Source organism: Phacochoerus africanus, chromosome 13, assembly GCF_016906955.1.
Source record: "Phacochoerus africanus isolate WHEZ1 chromosome 13, ROS_Pafr_v1, whole genome shotgun sequence".
Lineage (NCBI taxonomy): Eukaryota > Metazoa > Chordata > Mammalia > Artiodactyla > Suidae > Phacochoerus > Phacochoerus africanus.
Window position 1 is genome coordinate 78,144,147 of NC_062556.1, and position 19,125 is coordinate 78,163,271.

The 19,125-nt window shown below is 57.5% G+C and overlaps 2 protein-coding genes across 3 annotated transcripts in view; one reads left to right on the forward strand and one right to left on the reverse strand.

Annotated features, from left to right (window-relative positions):
• Window positions 1-2,520: 2,520 nt before the first annotated feature.
• Window positions 2,521-18,291, reverse strand: PCID2 (PCI domain containing 2). 2 transcript variants are annotated; one of them, XM_047755886.1, is made up of 15 exons: window positions 18,214-18,291; window positions 15,964-16,053; window positions 14,298-14,371; window positions 13,314-13,379; window positions 12,458-12,499; window positions 11,380-11,434; window positions 10,719-10,822; window positions 7,665-7,740; window positions 7,213-7,354; window positions 5,986-6,086; window positions 4,586-4,659; window positions 4,339-4,464; window positions 3,197-3,322; window positions 3,138-3,139; window positions 2,521-2,977 (listed from the first exon to the last, which is right to left on the reverse strand). In XM_047755886.1, exons 1-15 carry the CDS (start codon window positions 18,247-18,249, stop codon window positions 2,766-2,768), a joined length of 1,326 nt encoding a protein of 441 aa, XP_047611842.1. In that variant the 5' UTR covers window positions 18,250-18,291; the 3' UTR covers window positions 2,521-2,765. The 2 variants fall into 2 exon arrangements, with proteins under 2 accessions (XP_047611842.1, XP_047611841.1); XM_047755885.1 differs by lacking the exon at window positions 3,138-3,139 and having other exon boundaries at window positions 3,199-3,322.
• Window positions 18,292-18,368: 77 nt separating this feature from the next.
• The window catches only part of CUL4A (cullin 4A), a 32,245-nt gene continuing 31,488 nt past the window's right edge, over window positions 18,369-19,125 (forward strand). Inside the window, exon 1 of the mRNA XM_047755713.1 lies at window positions 18,369-18,903. Within this exon, the coding sequence (XP_047611669.1) occupies window positions 18,750-18,903 (154 nt within the window). The 5' untranslated portion in view covers window positions 18,369-18,749. The remainder of the gene's footprint in view (window positions 18,904-19,125) is intronic.

Below are 19,125 nucleotides of genomic sequence, written 5' to 3' on the forward strand. Positions count from 1 at the left end.
GTGGACAAGACCGTCCTGTCGGCCCAGCATCCGCTCCCCCAGGCGGCCCTCCCACGTACCCCCAGGAGCCGCCCAGCTCTGGGTCCCTCTCTGCCGAGGCCTTTCATTTCTCTGCCTTTTCCCTGAACAGGAAAATACCAGCCTGAAGCGAGTATTTAGAACACTTAAAATATTTAAAGTATTTAAAATACCCAATAAAACCAGTGTCCCCTGTGGGTAGCCCTTCTCCATGGGGGTGGGGTGGGGGTGGTGGCCCATCCCACTCCTCACCCCACACCAGTTGAGCCGCCAGGTGGGCACATGCCTGAACTGGGGAAGGGGCTTTTTCCAGGAGCTGGGGCAGGGGGACACCGCGTGACCAGCATGAGCCTGGCTCCCGGCCTCTGCCATCTGTGACAAGCATGTTGGATGAGACCACAGGAGCAGGCGTGAACTCGAGGCTGGGGGGCTGTAGCCTCAGGTGCAGAGCCCACTCTGGAGAGGGGACCAGAAGACCCCAGCCCAGCTGGCCCTTTGCACCCCGCGGCTGCTGGCCACATGGTCACATGGTGGACCCCGAGGGGTGTGCTGGGCCCTCAGAGCCACAGCGACCCTGCAGACGAGCCGTGGTCAGGGCACAGGCTGCTTCTGCCAAGGTCCCCAGATGCAACTGAGGCTACCTAACCAGTGTTGACTGTGACCTCAGGGATCAGTGATGGGGTGACAGCTTTGGAAGAGCCACTGTGAGTGCTGGCAGCCCTTCCCTCTGGACGTCCTGTCTGAACGAGCCCTGAAGAGGTGGGAGCGCGCTGGGCAATGACAGCACAGCTGCCAGCCACATGCGGTGGGTCCGAGGCCACTGGGGAAAAACAAACAGCTGCACGAGCAGTGTCCCTGCGGCAAAGCATCCCAGTGACCCGCGGCTGTTCTCGTCCACCACCCGTCTGGAAGGGTCCGGGGGTGGGTCTGCAGGGCGGGGGCCGTTTAGAAGGGTGGGAAGCACAAGGGGCTGGAAGGCAAACCACAGGCCCCTGCACAGGCCCCATCACCTCCACTCAGAAGCAGGACATTCTGGGGCCCTGGGGGCGGGACGGAGGGGAGGGCGGAGCAGGGCCTCGTGGTGAATGAATTCTGGGCCCGCGTGAGGCTGCAGCTTCCTCAGGAGCAGACAGGCCAGTTCCAGCGGATCGGGCTTCTCCGCAGAGCCTGCGCAATGACACGTGAGCACCCGGATGAGCCGTGCATCTCCAGTTATTTCCTAAGTCAGGAGGGGCTCGGAGGGCCCCAGGGCGGCCCCAGCTCCAGGCCTCCTGCCAGCGCTGCTGGAGAACAGAGCACTTTTTAAAGGGACTTGAGAGTGTGACTTATCCACTCTTCTGATTGGAAAACGGGGAATTTAAACATATTCAGATTTTTAAGTTGAACGATTCGTAAGACCAAGTATCCCGTGCCTTTTTTTTTTTTTTTAAGGGCCGCACCCATAGGGTACGGTAAATTCCCAGACTAGGCACTGAATCCGGGCTGCAGCTGCAGGCCTACACCACAGCCACAGCCAGATCTGAGCCGCGTCTGCAACCTACACCACAGCGCACCGCAACGCCGGACGTTTAAGACACTGATTGAGGCCAGGGATCGAACCCGTGTCCTCATGGGTACTAGTCGGGTTCTTCACCACTGAACAACAATGGGAACTCCCTGTTTTTTTCACTTCTGACGTTGTACTTTAACCCCAGACTCAAAACTCTTCTTGGCTGATCACAAAGGCTCCAGCCCGCTCTCTAAAAGGACCTTTACAGGAGTAAACACACGAACCTGCAGGAGATTCATGGAAAGGGCGGTGGACTTGCAAGTGTTACCGACATTCAGCTGTATTATTTTCAAACTGCCTCTAGGTCATCAGAGCATGGCTTTAAACAGGTACGAAGGATTTAAAATCCAGCAGATGAGCAGGGCCAGCTCAGAGCCCAGGGCTGATGCCATCAGGGGGTCACACGGCCCCAGGAGCAGAAGCCAGGGCCCCACCGCAGACCCGTGGGCAAGCCGCAGCGCCCTGTCTCGGCCCAGCCCCGGGGCTGGGGGAGGTCTCCTGGCGAAGGTGGCAGCGGCCCCGGCCCAGGGTAAAGCAGCCTTCAGACCCCACAGCTCTGCCAAAAGCAGCTACAAGTGGTTGTGAGGTCTCCCTCCTTCCTAAGTTTTGCATAAACAGAAGAATGTGCATATTCTGAAAAAGCACTATAAAACCTGGAAATTTTGTTTTTTTGTTCTTTTTAGGGCCATACCCGCGGCATATGGAGGTTCCCAGGCTAGGGGTCCAACACGAGCCATAGCTGCCGGCCAAGCCACAGCCACAGCCACGTCAGATCTGAGCCATGTCTGCGACCTACACCATAGCTCATGGCAACGCTGGATCCTTAACCCACTGAGTGAGGCCAGGGATCGAACCCATGTCCTCACGGATACTTCATTACCACTGAGCCACGAGGGGAACTCCCAAAACGTAGAAATTTTGAATCAAGTTAAGTTCAACTTGAAAAAGAGGCATTAAGTTAACGAAGCATTTTGATCACACAGACACTCAGAATAAACATAAAACACATATCCCAGAAGCCTGGGTACAGGGTCTGCCATCCGCATAGGACTGGGACGGCTCCTTTACAGAAAGTGTTACAGAGACAGCTTCAGGACCCACACGAGAAGCAAGCCAGTGGCCCTGGAGACCATGTCCCTCCCTGTGCAGCCTCAGCCACAGGCGAGCCGACAACGGGGCTCCCGCTCTGGTTGGGTGGCTAGCGCGGCTGCGGTGACGGAGGCTGAGGTCCCCCGAGGGCTGGCCAACCCGGTCTCCGCTCCCGGGACACAAGCCCAGAGACGCCGCGGTTCTCGGCAGGAGCCGGAGGGCTGCCCGCGCTCAGCACACGGTCGACAGCGGGGGGAACGGGTTCTGCTTGCTGACCACCAGCTTCTGATGCTGATGTGATATGTAGCCTTTGATGTGACCCTGCGGAGAGGGGAACAGCTCAGGGCCGCGCCCAGGCTCCCCGGCCACCATGCAGTCAGCACCAGGAGGACGAGGAAGAGGCACACCCGACAGGATGGGACGCGGGGGTCCCTGGGGCCGCTGCCGCCCACCGCCCACCCGGCCCTCTGGGCCGCGCGACACCTCCTGAGGCCACGCGCGTTCCAGGAGAGCCGCCCGCACAGAAGCTCCCGCCCTCGCACCATGTAGATGAGGTTGGCCAGGAGGCACTGGACCTCGTCGATGTCCACGTCGTCCACCTGCATGAACCTCAGCGCGACCAGGAAAGCATCCAGGGACAACTGGTGTGTCCTGAGTAACAAGTACCTGGAGGCGCGCAGAGGGACGCGAGTCACCAACAGCCGGCGCCGCGTCAGCGGGAGGAGGGCCCCACCAGGCGCCGCTCGCTCCGCGGGCAGGAGCCTCTGCCGCCTGCTGGAGGCGCCGGAGACAGAGGAGCGTCCAGGCGTCCCGCCCACGTCCCGCTTGAAAAAGGCCGCAGGACCAACACGCCTGTCAGGCTTCCTGGGCCTCCCCTGAGCCTCGGATGCGCGTGCGGCCACGTGCTCCCGTCCCTGACGTCGGCGGGCCCGACGGTGGTCGGTGTCTTAGGGGTTTGATGTGCGTGGGCCTCACAGCCACGAAGCGTCTGGCTTTGTCTCGATTTGACTGAGCTCCTGGCGGGAGCAGGCCTCAGAGAAGAGCCAGCTCCCGGAGCCACGTGGAGGAACAGATGGCTGCAGAGGAGCTCGCCTCCCGCAGGCTCAGCTGGTCCCGCTGAAGGAGCGGGAGGCAGTCCTGCGGCTCCGACAAACCCCGCAACGCCTGGTCCTCGGGGCGGCCACGAGACACCTGTTACACAGGCCCCTCTCCAGCACGGCCAAGCTGCCCCTCCGTCCCCTGGGCGGCTGTACGCCATGGCCCGGCGGCCACAGAAGGAGAGGATGGGGCGGCCTCACCTGCTCAGACGCCAGCCCTGCCCAGACGACGGCGTCCGTCTCCCAACCTCAGCACCTAGCGCAGGCGGCTCAGCGGCCAAACCCACAAGGAGGGAGCCCTGCACTTACACTTTCGCATGTGTGTGTGTGTGTGTGTGTGTGTGCGCGCGCGCGTGTGTATGTTCAGGGCTGTACCCGCAGCATGTGGAGGCTCCCAGGCTAAGGGTCTAATCGGAGCTACGGCCACAGCCACGCGGGATCTGAGCCGCGTCTGCGACCTACACCAAAGCCCACGGCAACGCCGGGTCCTTAGCCCACCGAGCGAGGCTGGGCATCGAACCTGCCACCTCCTGGCCCCCCGTCGGCCTCCTCTCTGCCGCGCCCCGACGGGAGCCCCGCACTCACACTTTCTTAAAGAGATTCCTGCAGGTGATGATCTTCAGCTTCTCGAGGATGAGGAAGATGCCGCAGCGGATGAAGAAGGCCTCGTGCTTGGCCAGGGCCTCGTTCAGCAGCAGGAGGTTGCCTTCGCTGGGCCACGGGAGGGACACGGTCGGTCACGAGCAAGCCCCGGGCGGGAGCAAGGCGGCTCCCGCGTGAGGCACCCTTGCCGACGCTGCGCCTGAGGAGCCCCCGCGAGCGGGACACTCACCTCACAGCTTTGGTCACTTCAGCAAACTGCATGAGATGATACCGCTTCAGAAGCTCGATGGTCGGCATGTGACCCTAAGACGAAGTCATTTTCCAGAATAAGAACCTTATGTTGTTAACAGAATCGTCTCTGGTGAAACTCCTATCAAGTAAAAGAGTTTTCAAACCTCGCAACCTGGGTTTCCACTGTGGCTCAGAACCCGACCCGTTTCCATGAGGATGCGGGTTCGACCCCTGGCCTTGCTCAGTGGGTGAGGGATCCAGCGTTGCCCTGAGCTGTGGTGCAGGCCGGCAGCTTCGGCTCCGATTGGACCCCTAGCCTGGGAAGTTCAGTGTGCTGTGGGCGAGGCCCTAAAGAGCAAAAGCAAAAACACCCCCAAAATGTGCAACCTGTGTTTCTTAGACCGTCTTCTGAAGGAGCCGAACAGGAACTGAAAGCAGCCTGACACCTCAGCAAACAACGCCACTCCCCGCCTGTGTCACTGTCCTGGAGGCAGGTGAGAAGGCGAGGGCTCGAATGGGAAAATGGGGACAGCTTCCAGAAGAACCAGCTGAGGAAGCCCACTGGCTGTGCCTACAGAGCGGGGGGGGGGGACGCTTGCTCTTTCCTTTATGAGCCGCCCTAAACTAGTGCCGTTTTAACTACGTGTGTGTGGTGCTTTGGTAATTTTTAAACATTTTTAAATGGGAGGAAAGGAAGCTCTATCACCTTGGGGTTGCTTTCGTAAATGAATTTGCTAGTGAGTTGCTTGTCATTTCCTTATAAACATCAAAAAAAACCAAACAAACAGGAGTTCCCGTCGTGGCGCAGTGGTTAATGAATCCGACTAGGAACCATGAGGTTGCGGGTTCGTTCACCCCTTGCTCAGTGGGTTAACGATCCGGTGTTGCCGTGAGCTGTGGTGTAGGTTGCAGACGAGGCTCGGGTCCCGCGTTGCTGTGGCTCTGGCGTAGGCCGGTGGCTACAGCTCCGATTCAACCCCTAGCCTGGGAACCTCCATATGCCGCGGGAGCGGCCCAAGAAATAGCAACAACAACAACAACAACAAAAGACAAAAAAAAAAAAAAACAACAAACAAAAAAACTTTTGGTGACCAAGTAAGACAGCCACAGACAGGCTGGGCCAATCCTTTCCCTTCTCAGCTCACCCGTTTCATCAGCTGAGAGTTTGAGAGGGAAGAGAAATAATACGCATTTATTCTATCTGTCCTCCACGCGTGAAACTCGAGTCAGACAAAAAGCCTTTCTCGAAGGACCTGGGAGTGTCGGCAGTGGACACAGGGGTTCGAGGCACACGCAAGGAAGGCTTGTTCCTCCCTGTCTGGGGGTCAGACGGGACCCAGCACCACCAGCTGCCGTGGTGCAGAAAGCCCTCGGCCCCGCGTGCGGGGCAGCCCTTACCAGGAGCATCTTCACGGGCAGCAGGTAGATGAGCACCAGGCGCTTGTTCCTCTGGCTGGAGCGGTGGCAGTGCTGGAAGGCGAAGGACAGGTACTCCTCGGCTGCGGGGACGCCGGGCAGAGCAGCCGTCAGGCCGCGGCCCACGGCCCCGCCCGCCGACGCCTTGCGAAAGGCCCTACGGGGTCCAGAAAGGACGGCCGCGTGCCGCGAAGGGGAGCACGCCAGCCCGCGCCCCGTGTCAGGTGTTCAAAGAGCCGGCTCGATGAACACGGAGAGAAAACCCAGGGCAACCCCTTCAGAGACTCCCCTGAAGGTACGGCTGACCCTGAAACAAGGAAGGTCTGAGCCGCCCGGCCGCGCCCACGCGGGCGTTTGCCACAGTGACCACGACAGGACCACGAGGTCTGCGGCTGATTGAATCTGCAGATGCAGACGACCCATGGACACGTGAGGGCCAACTCTCAGCGAGAGACAGATGCAGCCTCTGCTGCGGGGGCTGACAGTCCCTTCAAAGCGTTTACGCCTTTGCTATTTTAAGGGAAGAAGAAAAGACGGCGGGGACAGCCAAGGCAAGCTCTCCTTCAAAAGCCACGGCTCCGGGAAAGACTTCGTGAAAGGAAATGACAAGTTGGTCTGTCTGACCCCAGGGAATAAAAAACTGCCGTTAAGAAAGAGCTGTTATTTTTGCTATCAGAGCATCCGAGGCTATCGATACAGGAGAGAAAAGCAATTTATGTATCACGTGTGGCCGAAAGTCACACGGCTTCGTGTGCAAGGGACCACTGAGGAAGTGAGTTTAAACAGTCTGGCCTGAGGACACGAGAAGCAGCAGAAAGAACCACTGCATGCCAGCCACTCAGAAGGTTCAAAAACAACCACCAAAACCGGCTCCCAGTCCTCGAAAAAGGTGAAGCCACGAACCCCAGAACGTGATTTCATGAAAGCGCAGCCCTCATGTGGCGCCAGCCCGCCACCCACAGCCACAAGCCCCAGCGCAAGGGCAGGTCCACGGGGCAGGTGCACGCGGGCCAGGCTGCGCGCAGAGCAGCCGTGCATGGCTCCGTCCCCAGGAGGGAGTCAGGTGACTGCCTCCCAGACCCAGGTGGGTCAAGAAACCTCGGACGGGATGTAACCACTCAGTCTCAAAAATTCTAAAAGACCGACAGCCTGGATGCGGTCACCACCTGCACTTCCCTTCGGCAACGAGGGCGAGGGCCGCTGGCGCACCTTGCTGGAAGTCGCTGTCGAACATGGCCTTCCGCCCCACGTAGTACCTGTAGGTCACCCTCTGGGCAGTGCTGTAATCGTCTTTCAGGTTGGAGCTGTCGATGGCTCTGATGAGCGGCTTACACAAGTGGAGCTTGTTGATCTGTAACAAACAACAATCGACGTGCAACACTGTTTCCAAAAACAGCCTGGCTGCGCGTGACCCCAGGGTCCTAAGGGCCTCCTCAAGGTAGGATTTACAGCATCAAAAGCGACTGCTGCTCACATGGACCACCCGCCACCCCCGGCTCTGGGCGCAGAGCACACGTGTGCACGGGCGGCAGGCCTGGGAGTGAAAGCCCAGGCTGCTCCCCGCGTCGGCCCCTGTGCCCGCATCGTCGCCTGGAGCTGGAGCCAAGGTTGTGCCTCCTGGGAAGATGGGCAGAGGGAAACAGCATGCACACAGAAAATACCTTAAAATAAATCTTGAATAACTGGTTCACCAGGAAGAGCATGCCCCACTTCTTAGAATCCTCTATGCCAGCGCGGCTGCAGAAAGAGCTTACAGTTACACAGTTACAGAGCAACAATCCTGGGTCTAGATCACAAAACAAACGTCCCGAACAAGCCACTCTCTTGAGATAAGAGGCCCCAGTTGAAGTCACATTCCTGAAATAACATAATCACACGAGAGGTGTCTTCTCTGACTGAAGAGACCATGCGGGGAGTTCTAAGAGCAGTTATGCATTGGGGTGACCCCCCGGCCTGGCAGATGAAAACGGCCTGGTGCGCAGCATGTTGCGTAAAGGCCGTTGGAAAGCATCTGTGAGAAGTGGGAAAAGCACTTTTACGTCAGGACATCATGAAGCCATGACACAGCACGGCTGCGCCCTGGAGCACGCGCCGGGTGGCCTGGTGAGTGTCACAACAAGCAAAGTCCTGCCCCGGCGGGAGGAGGGGACCCTACAGCTCAGCAGGGCCAGGAACACAGGGGCGAGGACTTGTCAGCTCAGCCGGGAGCCGGGCTCCAGCTGAGGTCTGTGGGCCTCACTGCCTGTCAGTTTTACCCAAGACTCAAGAAACGGACATGTTTGGGGGAGAAGTTACTGCGGGACACAATTACCTCTGAAACATCTCAAAAGAAGAGAGCAAAGCAACACTGACAGATGGACAGACGGACAGAAGGGGAGACCCAGGAAGAGCCGCAGAGCAAGTGCAGGACACGATGCTGGATGAAGCGGGGCGTTCACAGCGTCCAGATGCAGCCCCTCTAGCTTCACTGCTGCGTGAGTGTTTCGACCATACGTCACAGAGCCACGCAGAGCCGAGTCTGTCCCGGCCCTGCCCCAGTGGGACCACAGGCCCTGAGGCCGAGCAGCCGGAGGCCTGGAAACACCAAGACCAGTGCGCACCAGGCCCCCCCCCCACCTCCCAGCAAGAAGAGCCCCCGAGGGGAAAAGGGGAAAGGAGCCGTGGCCACAAGCTGGGGAAACCGCTCCTGACACTCAGATGCTGTGAACAGGAACTCGGAGCGACAACGCAGCCGCGCTCTGCCATCCCTGCCAGCTCCCGTGCGTGCCCCGCACAAGCCTCAGCCCAACGGCAGCCCCAGGGCGTCCTTTCCTGCCGCCAGCAGCAGAGACGAAGGGCACCAGTGCCGCCCCCGGAGGGTGTGAAACAGAAGCGCGCGCACCGGCTGGCTCAGCGCCAAGGACCCGTCCAGACGGGACAGAGCAGACTCTCAAAGGAGCGTCTCAGCTTGGGGCTGCTGTGGTCTCAAGGGTCTACTCCGAGGACCGTTCGGTCACTGCACACTCCCTGAGGGCCTGGCGACCGTCCTGTGGGGGCCACGTCCCAGGCGCCCTCTCCCGCCACTGCCGCTGCAACCCACACACGTGCGTCTCCCGCTGACCGCCACAGGCCACTGTGCCGCCCCCTGGACTCGTGCGCTCACACCCGCGGCCTCTGGGCACTGATCACCGGCCCTCTTCCTTGGAGCCGTCAGAGCCTGAGCAGCGGGCTTACTTCTTGCAAGCATTTCCCCATATTCTATGGTCCCTTTTTTCCTTTTTTAATAGTATCCTTTTTTTTTCAAGGCCACACCTGCAGCACATGGAGGTTCCCAGGCCGGCAGCTGTCGGGGTCTAATCAGAGCTACAGCTGCCGGCCTACACCACAGCTCACGGCAACGCCGGATCCTTAACCCACTTGGCGAGGCCAGGGACTGAACCTGCGTCCTCATGGATGCTAGTGGGATTCACTCCCGCTGAGCCACGATGGGAACTCCTTGAGAGTGTCCTCTGAAGCACCAAAGTTTTAAGTTCTGAGGAAGTCCAATTTATCTATTTTCTTTAGTTACTCATGATTTTGGTGTCATATCCAAGAAAACCACTGCCAGATCCAAGGTCAGGGAAGATCACTGCAGGAATACACAGGCAAACACAATTCCAAGCGCCCTTGAGGTAAATATTCACTGAACGCTACCACGGTGCGGGCAACAGGTATGCCCTCGCGGACCCTGGCATCAAACCATCCCCAGAGTTACTTCCCCTGGGTGCAGCAAACAAGGGGCCAGTCTGCAGCAAGGACACGTGAAAGGAGACCTCTCCAACTCCCAGCTCTGAGGTTCGGGGCCGAGAGGCACAGCGGAGGCCTACAGCTTCAAGTGAGCGCAGGCGGGGCAGGTAGGGTGTGCCAGGCAGAGGACAAGGTGCGGGAAGGCCTCCGTGGGGAAGGGTCCCGGACACTGAGGACCTGCTCCCACCCAGGGCCGCGGGACAGGGTGTGAGAAGCTGGAACACTCCCGGGAACACCCGTGGTGGGTGTACATGGGGAACGCCTTATTTTCCTTCGCTTTACAATTTCCTAAAACTCCCCACCAAACAAGTAGCCATGATTTTATAATGAGGTGGATTTGGGAGGAAAAACGGAAACTCTAATGTAGAATCGGATGGAAAGTCTAGAATAAGCGACGGCAGAGTTAAGAATGGTGGATGAGAGCCGCCAACTTGAAAGCAGGTCAGTGTAAGTGAGCCAGACTGAAGGAGAGGAAAGAAGACTGAAAGCAAGCAGGGCCCCTAGTGCCCCGCAGAGCACAGCCCCGAGGTGAGCACACAGGGACGGGAGTCCAGGAGGGCGAACGAGAACAGGGCCAAAAAGTGGCTAAAGGATGAATGTAAACGTTAAATCTTAAAAATGCAATGAAACCCCAAAAACCCGTCAGCTCAGAGATCCCAGAAACTCAGTGAACCCCAAGGAGCAGGAGGAGAAAAGCCCGCGGCGCGTCAGTCAAGGTCCTGGGCCCAGGGGCGCACCGGGCGGCAGAGGCAGCACCAGCCATGCCCTGGAGAGGGGGCCCTGAAGTGAGGGTCTTTGAAGGGCTAACAAATGGCGCGTCCAGAAAAGGGGCCCCCGGAGAGGGCGGGGTGCAGCAGAGGCTGGAGCGGAAGGGGCCCCGGGGAGGGGAGAGAGCCCGGACACGGGAGCCCTGTGCCCCAGGATGGTCCCTGGCCACGCAGGGCACTCACGTGTCGCTGGCGCAGACGCGGAAGCAACCCATGAGCAGCTCGGCCGCCTTCTCCAGCATGTCCCCGACTCTGCCCCGGCCCTTCTTTGCCAGCTGCTGATCCGCCTGCGGGAGGGAGGGGGAGCCGTTCTCTCTACTTCCTCTGACCCCTCGCTTCAGAGGACCGTCGCCAGGCGGCCAGCAGGTGCTGAGAAGCACAAGGTGCAGGCGCGGCCGCCGGGTCTGGGCTACGTCTCGAAACGAGGCGCCTGCAGCCTGTGCTGCTCGCCCGCAAACCCAGCCCCTCCTCAACCAGCTCACGCTGCCAGGCCCCCAAGCCCTGAACTGTAACACGTGTACCTCGTGTTCCTTGGGATGGCGCCGGACGGGCGCGGGCCCAACCAGAAGTCACCGAGCGCTCGGCCCAGAGTCAAGCAGGGCTGCGGCGACCCCCAGGGGAACAGCCCCCTAGGTGGGGACCTTCGCCTCCTCTAACCCGAGCCAGCTCGGCTGCGGCCTGGGTCCACGTCCAGGTGGAACCGGTGAGGCAGGCCACCCCCTGCCGCCGGCCACACGGACGCCACCCGCCCGTCCCCAACGCGTCTTGAAAGACTGACATGAAATTGAGCAACAGATGGATCCTGAGTTTGGGTTTCATCAATAGTGACGGGATCAGAACTTACGTTATTGGCAAATATTCGGAGGTCAAGGGCCACGGCGTACATGACAGGCAGAGCCCTGCGGGTGAGAAGAGGCTCCGAGGTCAGAAGCTGCGTCTGCAGGACGGTCACCCCAGGGCCACTACCCCAATGGCCGTCTCCTTGACCTCGGCCTGGCACCCCTCGCCATGCTGGCCCAGGACCGCTCCGTCCTGCAGCTCCCGCCCCGACCCAGACAGTGAGGTCAGCCGCACTCAGACTCCCTAAGCCGGGCCAAGGTATGTAACGGGCAGGGTGTCATCAAACAACTTCAGAACTGCACGTAAAAAGGAGCTTTTTCCTTTTTATCCTTTTCTTAGTAAAAGGTATTTGCAAGCCTTCAATTTCATTAAACAAAATGTCAGTGTTTACCTAGACTTGTTAATAGACCACAAAGTAATTTATCAAGGAATTAAAAGGACCCAATTATTATATATTCCATCACCCAAATGAACTGCAGTTGACCTATATCTTTTACCCAAGTTTAAAACCAAACATAAGTTCGGAATTCACAATTAAAGGAAAGAAAAACTTGATAACTACTTGGGGGCCTGAAAGGGCTGAGATAAAAACCGACCCTTCCTATTTGTGGGAACACACTGCAAACAATCTGGCTGCGGCGCCATTTAGGTCCACACCGACGATTAAAACTCCGCTGTCTGTGCTGATGTTCTCCAGCGTCGCATCTGAACACCAACCCAGGAAACACAACACACGCTGACTGAGAATAATTTCTTTTTCTTTTTTCAGCTGCACCTGCAGCGCATGGAAGGTCCTGGGCCGGGGGCTGGATCAGAGCTGTAGCTGCCGGCCTACACCACAGCCACGCCAGATCTGAGCCGCATCTGCAGCTACAGCGCAGCTCACGGCAACACCAGACCCTCCACCCACTGAGTGAGGCCAGAGATCACACCTGCATCCTCACAGACACTACGTCGGGTTCTAAACCCACTGAGCCACCACACAAACCCCCACGTTGAGAATATATTTTTTTTAAGAGGTTCTGCTTTCTAAACAGAAGAAAGCCATTTGCTAATTCCCAGCTGTTTCGGTTCATACTCACCAGTTTTCTTCTTTGTGGGCCTGAAATGCCCGTAGGAATGATGTGCTGTGTTAAGGAAAGTCGGACATAAAGATTCAAGCAATGGTAGACACAGGAGAAGAAACAAGAGCTGGGGCTCCGGGTGGAGCGGGCCGACGCTGCCACGTTGTGTGCGCGTCACCGAGCTGGTTCTGCAAGGGCAAGAACACATAAGCCCACGGCGCAAGGACCCGAGTCTCACTAGGCAGAAGCACAGCGAGTGCACTTACTTCATACGCTTTTTCCCCACGGCAAGAAAGACTACTGCTGAGATTTTTTAAAACGGACAACTTCACACCTTTTTAAGCTCCTCTGAGCCCAGACGATGACGCGTTACGTGTGACGCACTTTAGAATCTGGGATGTGACGTTTCCTTCACCGATGACAGAACTCCTGAACTCAAAGGAGCCCCAGCTGGCCAGCGACGACGCTCTTCGGTGAGTGTTAAACGGGTGGGGAGACAGCGAGCACCTGGGGTCTGGGGACACGGACGCCAGAGTGTCGCGGACGAGGGCCCCGGCCGCGAGGCTTGCTTAGGTGACCAGGGTCCCGCGACCGCAAGCAAGTGCCCCTGTGCTGCACCGAACGCTTCAAAGGCCTCCACGGAGTTAAACACAGTCCTCAGTCGTAACCAGCGTCCCTCCTTCCTGGGCTGAGACGGGGCCAGAGTCCGCGCTAACTTTAAGCACCTGAATGAAACAGCTGAGTTTCTCCTCCAGCAGGTTTCAATTCCTTCTTCCTAAAGCTACGAATAAAACTGGCCCCCCTCAAGTTCCCAACCCCCAGGTAATGCACTGTATCTGCTAAATGCTGCACAGGCACACATGACAAAAGATATTGCACGATGACAGTCTGGCACTTGTAGGCCTCAATGAAGTCGTGGTTGCCCACTGCGTACGTGCACCTGGAAAGGAAGCAGAGGAGCCTGAGACCGGGGTCGGGGCGCCCGTGCTGGGCACCAGACATGACTGGGCCGCACGCCATCACTGGGTCCTGCTCTCAGTGGAGCCTGGGGGAGGTGGAGCCCCTGCTCGGCAGAGCACAGAGGAAGCACAAGTGGCCACCCCCGCATGAGAGGAAATCCCACCTGCTCCTCCACGTCCGAGGAAGCCCTGCTGCAGGTTCCACCAGGACTCGGCCTCCCCAGGCAAGGCTGCCCTGACAGATGCCCGGCGCAAAGTCCACGTTGGCAGCCCCTCCCCAGCTCTGGAAGCTCATCGCCTGGCGCAGAGCCAGGACGGTGCTACCAGGAACACAGTGTGCCCCGAACCTTCCCAGAGCTCTCACAGGGCCCCCAGGCCTGCCCCACCTTGAGCCCGCCGGCTCTGGGAGGCCAGAGAAACACAGGCGGAAGGGCGAGCGGAGGCCAGGCTGTGGAGGAGAAAAGAGCAGCCCCGCCTGCGCCCAGAGAGCAGCATTTTGTCTGCTCCGCGCCGGTGTCCTTCCCAGTAGGGCAAAGAGGTTACAGACGGGTACTTCCATGAGAAAGATGTAAGCTCTCTACCCTAGTGAACAAAGACTACTGTTCAGCCAGCAGGATGCTTTTCAGAGCATTGCACAGAAGACTCAGCATCACAACTGCACTTCAAGTTTTAAAAACATACATGATCCCGGAAACGAAAAGGCTTATTATAATTTTCAAATATTTTAAGCTTAAGATTTTCGTAGGTTTTATCACAGTGAAATTACAAACATTTCTCCTTTTTCCAAAGAAATTCTTCACTGCCTCAAACATGCGATGATGCTCAGAAAAACAAGCCAGTGCCTGTCAGTTCAGCAACTGCCAGATTCGCCTGCTTTCCTGGCTCATCCATAGATTTACCTTAAATGAGCTGCAAACATTTCATCATAAGGAGGTTCCAAAACCTGCTGACACTTCTCTTCTGGAGACGCTAACTAAACGAGAAGAAGAAAGATGGAAAAAATAAAATTACTTGGGATGGAAAGAATGTACTACATAGAAAGAAATTTAGACACGCTTTTGTTCCCGAGTCTTTACACTTTAAGCTGACGGCGTCCCTTCCCAGCAGAGGGCTTGTCACCCCCACGCCTCTCTCCAGCCCAACCTACATACGGGGCAAAAGAGGACGGGCTCTGTTTCGTCTGCCGTGGACCAGGAACCACTCCAGTCGCATTTGTATATCCTAATATGTCTTAATAATATTCAACAGCCAGTCAGTCAAAAAAGGTTTATTAAGCAGCTACCATGTACCTAACAAGCGAGGGGTAGAGCGCGTCCCCTGCGTGAGGCTGGGCGACCCAGAGACGAAGCCTGGCTGGCGGGGGTGGAGGAACCGCCCCCCCCCCGTGCCGTCTGCCCCTCTCTGGGTCTCGTGAGAACAGCAGACATTTCCTTCTACCTCTCCCTTCCTTCTCAGGGGCCAGACCTCAGGCAACACGGGCATCCTGATGGGTCATCAAAACAACGCATTTAAAAGGGGCTCCGCGACCCCGCACCCACACAGCAGGCATATCTGTGTCCCTAAGTGCGAGAGGAACAGTGACAACACGAGAAAGAGCCGCCTCCGCCGTCCCCGACTCAATGGTCAGCCAACGGCCACCAGGGAAGGGACCAACGGATGGAAGGCTGACGAAGTTTTTTAACGAAGGGGTCAGCCTCAAGTCTCCAGTGGGCTGCAGACGTGCACCAGCCGCGACCCGCCAGCAGGCTAAGCCCGAGTCCCATCCTTTCAGAGCAATGGTCTCCAATGCTGGCTGCACACTGGAAAGACCGAGGAAACTTTAAGCCAAGACACGCCTGCTTCTACTCCAGAAACTGGTTTACGTGTCTGAGGTGCAGTCCACATGCTGCCACACAGAGCCACCAAGGTAGAATCTCCCTTTCCTCTCGAAAGAGGGATTAAGCTCCTCGGGCAGGAACACGCTCCAGCGTCATCATGGGCATCAGTGAGGAAACGGGCAGTTACGAGATGTCAGCAACATCTTCTAGGAAGCTATTGCTTGGGTACCGTTTATCCTCTAAATCAATGACGTGGGAGTTCAGAGCAGGGCCCTAGCAGGTGTTTCTACAGAAGGCCAGCCAGGAAACGGTGCCAGCTCTGTAGGCCTCTGGCCACTGCCCACCTCCCCAGCTGTGCCCTGTGGAAGGCAGGCAGCCCCACGGCCGGTGGGAAGCAGTGGGCATGGCTCTGCCCCGGTAAAACCTCGCTCACAGTCACAGGAACCACCTTTGGGCTTTGGGGACGACAGGCCTGTCCACTAGATGACCTCACCGTGCTCCTGCACTTCTCTGAACCCCAGAGAGGTTAGGTGTTGTGGGAAGTAAACGCAGGAAAATGAGCGTGTGTCTCAGGACAGTCTCTGAGACTCGGTGCTCAGCTACGGTTCAGCAAGTGGCCTGGAATCAGACAAATCGTCAAGGAACTCCGCACGTTTCAGAGAGGAGCAGTGACATTAGTTTCCTTCTCTTAGGAAGCTGGTGACCCTGCAGCGCCCTGGGACACCATGTGCGTGGCCCCTCCACTGACCTGAAGCCGTGGGTTGGCAACATGAGGGTGCTTGAAGGACACCAGCTCTGCACAAGACGCCCCATCTCTGGTATCAATTGCTTCGTAGACCTGAAGTGTTTGAAAAGAGAAGAGCTATGAGGACAAAACATCTATCCCAACAGAATCTAGGCAACACACAGCATATACCCTGCACTTCACCTCCCCTACTCTCGGGGGAATGAGAATAATCCAGATACAAGTCAGCACTCTCCTTAGCGCACAATCACTACATCTTAAGATGTGATCTGAAGGCAAACAGTGAAAAAGTGGAACAAGCCAGTGTTTATTATTTGCTTATTAATGAAAGTGGATTATTCTAATTTTATTCAGCCATACCAACAAACATTTGAAAATCCACGTATGCAGCTTATGAAGAAGAAAAAAAAAAAGCTTGAAAACCACATATATCCAAAATGCAGAGAGCTTTCATTCAACCTACACATAAAATAAAAGGGGAAAGACAGTGACAAAATAAAACGTCACGGTCACACAGCAGGGTACTGAGTGTCATGAGAATCACGTACACCTACTTAGAGCAATGTGGAAAAGTGTCCACAATATGCTTTTTGTCGATTTTGCAAAGTTAGCTGTGTGGCATGTTAGCACAGGAACAAATGCAGGGCCCCATGCCACACCAGCTGACCCCTGGCCAGTATGGTGAGAGCTGGGCAGGGGGGTGGGGGAGCGAGGAGACTTTGACTTTATATATTTCTATACTGGAGGCCTGGGTAATGGCAGATGATTTATAACTAGCAAACCAAATGACATTTTAAAATAATATTTATCTGGCGTTCTTGTTGTAGCTCAGTGGGTTAAGAACCCAAGAGTGTCTCTGAGGATGCAGGTTCCATCTCTGGCCTCTCAGTGGGTTCAGGATCCAGAGATAATGTGGCTGTGGCTGTGGCTGTGGTGTAGGCCAGCAGCCGCAGCTCTGATTCAATCCCTGGTCTGGCAACTTCCATATGCCACAAGTGCAGCCCTAAAAGAAAAAAAATTGTCAAAAAATGACAAATTTTTGTACATCTCAAATGTCTGCGTTCTTGTTTGACTTTATTTATTTTGTCTTTCTGCCTTTTCTAGGTCTGCTCCCGCAGCACATGGAGGTTCCCAGGCTAGGAGTCTAATCAGAGCTACAGCTGCTGGCCTACACCACAGCCACAGCAACATGGGACCCGAGCTGCGTCTGCAACCTACACCACAGCTCACGGCAATGCTGGATCCTTAACCCACTGAGCAAGGCCAGGGATGGAACCCGCAACCTTATGGTTCCTACTCGGATTCATTAACCACTGCGCCATGACGGGAACTCTGCTCTTGTTTGACTTTAAATAAAAACTGATAGTGAAAAATGTTAACTCTGCAAAGCTAAGGCCAAAGTAGACCTGCTCTTAAAGAAAAGGTCTTAGGTCTCAATCAAATGATTGGAAATGAACATATCCTTTAAGTTAAGATAAAAGCATGGATCTGTTCCCCCCCCCCCAATGATTCCTATCTTAACCAACTTTCTCAATTAATTGAACAACTAATGGTTCCAATCATGTTACACTATATTCAACTGCCAAAGAGATAGCTTGGCTTGGTTGTCAACAGATGCCTCCAACTCAACACGGCCAAAACTACACTTATTTTTCCCTCCCAATCAGTTCTGCTCACGTGTTGTCCAGCTGGAAACCTGGGAATCATTCTTAATTCATCCCTGTTTGTTCTCCAACCACACAGCCTTATTCACCAAGTCTCCGCAATGTCTCCATATATTTTAAAAACCCACTCTCCCCCTTTCCCCGTCCTGATTACCACGGTTCTAGTTCTGCGAAATAGCATGGCTCAGGGGAAAGACTACAAGCTTCGAATCCACAAAAACATATTTGCGCTCTCCCGTTGCACTTGGAGCCTGTTTAGACAAAACTCCTCAGAGACACAAATCCCAAAGGACATAGGCACGCCGAGCGCCAACACAGAACCCCCTTGCAGTCGAACCACTTGCTCTCCCCGGCTCCTACATCCACCACTGCCTGTCCCCCGTCCCCACACGCCCCTGAATTGAGGGCACGGCCGCCGGGGCTCCCGAGCCCCCAGGATACACGGTGAGGGCGCCTGCTTCCCGTCTGGCGGCCAAGGGCTCCGGCGCAGCCGGCGAACGGACCCGCCCGGGCCCCAGCCCGCTCCGGGCCGCAGGTCAGGGAAGCGGGAGGTCAACCGGCAGCGGGACCGATGGCCGGCGAACGTTACCTGCTGCAGGTACTGGTTGAGGGTGATGTGCGCCATGGCCGCGCCTGCTGTGCGGCGGAGCTGCGCGCCCGTCGCCGCCTGCTTGCGTCACTTCCGGGCCGCGGTCCGTCCCGGCCCCGCGCCCCCGCCCTCCGCGCACCTTGGTTCCGGAGGTAGCCTGTGCGCGGGAGCGCGAGCCCCGGGCCGGCATGGCGGCGCGCCCGGGCTGAGGAGGGCTGGGGGCTGCGCTGCGACTCCCCGAACCGCTCGCGAGGCCGCCTCTTCCGCGCCCCAGGTGCCCAGGCCCGCCGGCCGCTCGCCTGCTGCGAGGTTCCACACGGACCGCGGCGGAAGCGGACTGCGGCGTCCGCGAGCTCGGGGCCGGGTCGGGCCGGGTCAGGTCGGGTCGGGGTCCGGCGCGCTCCCGAGGCCTGAGGCGCGCGGTCGGCGTCGGGATCCGGCGGTTGGACCGGGCCAGGCCGGACCGGGGAGCGCAGCCGGGGGAGCGGACAGGCGGGCGCGGGCAGAGGCCCGGGCGGGGCGCTGCGGCCGCGGCAATGGCCGACGAGACCCCCAGGAAGGGCAGCTTCTCGGCGCTCGTCGGGCACACCAACGGCCTCACCAAGCCCGCGTCCCTCGCCGCCGCCGCCGTCACCTCCAAGCCCGGGGGCAGCGGCGGCTCCAAGAAGCTCGTGATCAAGAATTTCCGAGGTGGGTGCGGGGCCGCGGCGGGGCGGGCGGGGGTCGCTTTCCCTCCGCGGCTGTGTCGTCGGGACGGAGGGTTCGGCTGGAGTTCAGTTCGGCCAAGCAGCGCAGGTGTCGTGGTTGGCGAGGCCGAGCCAGAACGAGTGGCAGCCCCTGAAGCGCTGGGTGATGTCGCTTAATTTAATTACTTTCTCCGCTGTCACTGTCGTTATCTGGGAGCAAGCGTCT